The sequence below is a fragment of the Sinocyclocheilus grahami genome, unplaced genomic scaffold (assembly GCF_001515645.1).
Source record: "Sinocyclocheilus grahami isolate Dianchi unplaced genomic scaffold, SAMN03320097.WGS_v1.1 scaffold179.1, whole genome shotgun sequence".
Classification (NCBI taxonomy): Eukaryota; Metazoa; Chordata; class Actinopteri; order Cypriniformes; family Cyprinidae; genus Sinocyclocheilus; species Sinocyclocheilus grahami.
Window position 1 is genome coordinate 478,991 of NW_015505358.1, and position 5,013 is coordinate 484,003.

General features: G+C 33.7%; 1 protein-coding gene across 1 annotated transcript in view; it reads right to left on the reverse strand.

Moving 5' to 3' along the window:
- Window positions 1-2,597: 2,597 nt before the first annotated feature.
- si:ch73-242m19.1 (coiled-coil domain containing 162) overlaps window positions 2,598-5,013 on the reverse strand; it is a 30,683-nt gene continuing 28,267 nt past the window's right edge. Inside the window, exons 43-46 of the mRNA XM_016284083.1 lie at window positions 3,352-3,472; window positions 3,216-3,266; window positions 3,014-3,135; window positions 2,598-2,844 (exon numbers count right to left, since the gene is read on the reverse strand). Of these exons, the coding sequence (XP_016139569.1) occupies window positions 2,731-2,844; window positions 3,014-3,135; window positions 3,216-3,266; window positions 3,352-3,472 (408 nt within the window). The 3' untranslated portion in view covers window positions 2,598-2,730. The remainder of the gene's footprint in view (window positions 2,845-3,013; window positions 3,136-3,215; window positions 3,267-3,351; window positions 3,473-5,013) is intronic.

Sequence of the window (5,013 nt, forward strand, 5' to 3'; positions counted from 1 at the left end):
TTTTTTAAATAATGACTTCATAAAGTATTGCCATTAGGGCTGCACAATTGACAAAAATCATAATTGTCGATTATTCCCTTGAAATTGTAATTGCGATTATTAATTACGATTATCACAATTTACATTGAATGATGTTTATACCATTGTTTGATGCAACTGCATGCCACATTTTTTTGAATGAAAATAAACCAGCTGAAAACACTAACTGAAAAACGTTGTGCTTTTCTATAGTATTAAGCCTCAAATGTCAACTATACATCGGATTGGTTTCTTCTTTAAATTATAAAAAAGTAAAAATATGAATGGCATTATAATGTTATACTAAAATTAAAATAATGGGAAAAAACCTTAAGATAACATGTAGAAAGAAAAAAAACACATCTTAAGCATGCAGAATAACATAAGTGGACTTTGAACGATTAATTGCCGCATCCGAAATTGTAATCGCGATAAGAAATTTGATTAATTGTGCAGCCCTAAATGCCATTATTAATTCGTTTTCTGTACTTGTTAAAATTCAACAAAAGAGAACAAGCATCACCATTATGAACAAGTTTGTAAAAAAAAAAAATAATGCTGATACTTATTCTCTTTTGTTGTAAATGGTTATATTTTAATCAGTCAAGCTGATTAATTGAGAACAAGCAGAAACATATTTTTTTGTTTTTTAAATGACTTCGTTTTAGCCATTCTTCGTTTGTTTTTGTACTTGTTAATGAGACTAAAGACAATAAATGGTTCACATCAATGCGACTCCAAACTATTTGTCCAAAAAACAATTTATTTTAGTGTTACTGTCCAGCATGTCACTGGATATTTGACTCAGTGGCATAAGTTTTTCAACCAGTGCTCATTGCCATAATGCAAAAAATGATTCTATAATAATCTTTATTTTTATATAGCGCCTTTAAAGCAGCTTCTTAAGGCATTTTACATAATAAAACACAGATAAAAATACAACACAAATTAAAAGAACATACTAGAATATAAAATTTAAGATAATCAAGAAAAAGCTAACCAAAAAATTAGTTTTTAAGTAAGATTTAAAAGTACTTAGATTCTGTGTGTCTCTGATATAAGAAGGGAGGGCATTCCAAAGTCTAGGATGAGAAAGCCCTGTCCCCTATAAATCGTAAACTCCAGCAAGAAGTGCATTACAGCAGTCTATGCGGGAAAATACGAAAGTATTAATAAGCCTTTCAGTCGCAGCATAGGACGGAGTCTAGCAATATTTCTGAGATGAAAAAAGGAGTTCTTAGTGTATTTCACATGTTGGACAAAAGACAGGCTTGAATCAAATATAACTCCTAAAGTTTTTAATTTAGTTTGTAACTTCAAAACAGAGCCATCTACAATTTAAATTAGTGAGCCAGCTTTTACGAAGCTGATGAGAAGTGCCAAGCAAGACCTCAGTTTTTTCATTATTAAGTTTTGGGACATCCATGCTTTTATCTCAGAAATACAATGTGATAAGAAAGAAACATCCACGTTTTGACCAGGCTTAGAGCGAGTATAAATCTGAGTGTTGTCTGCATAAAAATAATTAAGCCCAAGTGATCTTAAAAGTAATCCAAGGGGAAATATAGAAATGCTAAAAAGTAAGGGGCCTAAAATTGAACCCTGAGGAACACCAGTAGTGATGACAGACCACTCATGCAGACAAAATATCGATGATCAGAGAGAGATGATCTAGTCCACATTAAAACCAGCTCAGAAACACTAAAAACAGTTTCAAGACGGTTAAATAATAGATTGTGATTGACAGTATCAAAAGTGGCGCTAAGATCAAGGAGAAGAATGGAGAGAGAACCAGAATCTGAGGCTATTAACAGGTCATTGGTGACCTTGATCAGGGCTGTCTCAGTACTGACATTTTCGAAAGCCAGACTGAAGGGGCTCAAAAAGATTATTTATTGTAAGGTGATTGTGCAGCTGCAAGGCCATAATATGTTCAAAGATTTTTTCAAGAAAAGGAAGGTTTAATATAGGGGATAATTAAGTTAATTTCTAATTTCTGTAATGCAAAAAACAAGACATATTAATCATTGTTTTTTTTACTGTAAAAAAATTTCTTTTGCACACAATTATTTTTATTTATAAAATTACAGAAAAATTTGAATGTAAATGTTAAACATTGTAAATGTTAAACATAGCATTTAAAATGTGACTGCAGTACTGAGTAGTGTTATTAATGTTGATGTTTTTGTCATTTATATTAGTTTTTTAAATATGTAAATATGCTTTTTATTAACTTTTATTTCAGTGTTTTTTTTAGTTATTTTAGTACAAGTTAAATTAAATGAAAATAAGATATTTTATAGTTTATTTGATTTCAGTTAATGTTTGTTGTATTTCAAGTAATGAAAATGTTTTCTTTAATGGTTTTAGTTCATTTACTTTTAGTTACCTGGTAAGGCATTGGTCAGATATAAGATATTTGAAGTCCTGCTCCAAAATCAGTACAGTAATGATAGTTTGAGGGAAAATGCAAACAATCTTCATAGTCCTAAAAAAAATTTATTTAGATTTTTGAGTGAAAATGTGACATGCATATGCATCAGATTCACCCCTTAATGGTAAACCATAAGTTTTCATTAATGCACAAATAATCAGACCTGTCAGGGTCATTCAGGTTAGTGCACGTTTAGGTTAGGGTCGTTTGGGCACAAGTAAAAATCTTCAAATGTCTGAAATAAATCAAAAGGTATTAATTAGTGCGGTTCGGGTTATTTACTTGTGACCCAATCTAAGATTCTGGTATGTCAGGTGGTTAGAAGAAGCGTTTCCATCAGGAAGACTGGGTAACAGCGCCTCTGAAATGTCCAGACGAAGACGATTGGAGTTCTGTGAAATAGAACAATGAAATGTTGGAAGAGATATTTAAATTCACACCACATAATTCATGTTCTTTGTGCTATGATCAGACTTTTAGTATTTTTTAGACTTTTGGTTGGACTATTCCTGTAATGCTTGGCATGTTAAATGACTCTTACTACTGAATCAAATAACTCACTGTTTTGGGTCTGTCCAGAGGTGTCCATGACTCTCTCCAACCCATTTCAGTACTGAGCTCATCAGTTGTGTTTATAAAGCTACTGTTTGTAAAAGACATAACCGAGTTGTTCCTGAGCAAACCTGCAATACAACAAGCCACAGAGATGTACAAGTCAAGTTTAGAAGCAAAAAGACAGAGAGAAAACGACTGAGTGATTTACCTGCCGATGCATTTCTTAAATGTAGCCTTCTTGAGGAGGAGCTTTGGCGTCCTTAAACATGAAAAAAGTGAGTGATATAAATAAAAATGCTTCCTTAATGCTAAAAAAGATAACAGGAAATCAATATTGTGAGCACCTGAAGGAAATGCAGATTTACACAATGCTGACTCAAAACTGTGGATCTGACTTTGTAGTGTGTCGACCTGCTGGAACGCTTCTAGTTTCAGGCTCCGCTCCTGATGAAGCTTACCTCTTACCTTCAAAATACAAGATACTTTACATTTATGCATGTGACAGATGCTTTTAACCAGCCAAGTTATATTGCAGTAAAGATATACATTTAATCAGTTCAAGAATTGAACCCATGACCTTGGTGTTGTTAGCGTTGTGCTTTACTGTTTGAACTTTTACAATTAAGACTTTCACAATATTTTAAAAAGTTTGTTTTTATTGTTTGATGTTGAAGTTTATGGCAAAACACTACAGGTGGATATGGTAAAAATTGATATCACTAACAGATACCTCTAAACTTCCCCCAGTTGATTAATCACAGTACATTAAGACAATTGTTATGTATTACAAGTTTCTGAAATATTATGTTTAAATATGCAAATGAGGCATTATCGAAATTAAAAAATGTATAAAACCAGGTTCAAAATTCTTGTTAAATATGTGACGTGACGTGTGGCCAAGTATGGTGTCCATACTCGGAATTTATGCTCTGTATTTATCCCATCCAAGTCCACACACACAGCAGTGAACACACACGCTGTGAACACACACCCTGAGCAGTGGGCAGCCACTTTTGCTGCGGTGCCCAGCCAGAATAAAAATACATTTTCACCGTGTTTTTAGGAATAAAATGTTTTATAGATCAGCTGAATAATATAAGAAAAAAACCCTTCAGAATATCGATAAGAACAAAACTGTTTGGTGTAAGTGCTGCTGAAATGGAGAGAAATGGTCTTTAAAGATATGCATTGTAACGGAAATCTACTGAAGCAAAAAAAAAAAAAAAGTGTGATAAAAAAAAACACTTAAATGTGTATTTTGAATGTGTTCTTTCTACTAGTCTAAAAGAAGACACGTTAGGGAAGCAGATTACCCCAAAATCTAAAAACTCAGCAGTGCATGAAAAAAACAGTGGGTTTGCCTGTAGTCTTAACTTAAAGGGGTCATATGATGCTGCTAAAAAGAACAGTATTTTATGTATTTGGTGTAATGAAATGTGTTTATGCGGTTTAAGGTTCAAAAAACACATTATTTTCCACATACTGTACATTATTGTTTCTCCTCTATGCCCCCGCCTTTCTGAAACGCGTCGATTTTTAAATAGCTCTTCGGTTTGAAAAAGCGAGGTGTGCTGTGATTGGCCAGCTATCCAGTGCGTTGTGATTGGCCAAATACCTCAAGCGTGAGACGGAAATGTTACGCCCCTTGCCATACTGTGATGATGCCCTGTCAGGCCAGAGCGATGATTCAAAAACATGAAAACCCATTATAAACGAGGCATTCGTTGCATCCAGTGGGGACATAATTACGGATTATAATGACTTGTACTGTCTTTTTACTCGTTGCGTTGCATCGCGCTGCGTAAACATAAAACCATGTCTGTATTTGTGATCGGAGAAATGACAAACAACAAGCCCTACTCTACACTGCCCAAAAACTTGCTTTAAATATATAAAATATAAAAACTCTTTAAATATAAAAGACGTACTTATAGTCTGTGAGTCAGAACAGCCGGCATTGTAGTCTACTCTCCCAGGATCAGGAAACAGTCCTCCATAAAATGTGC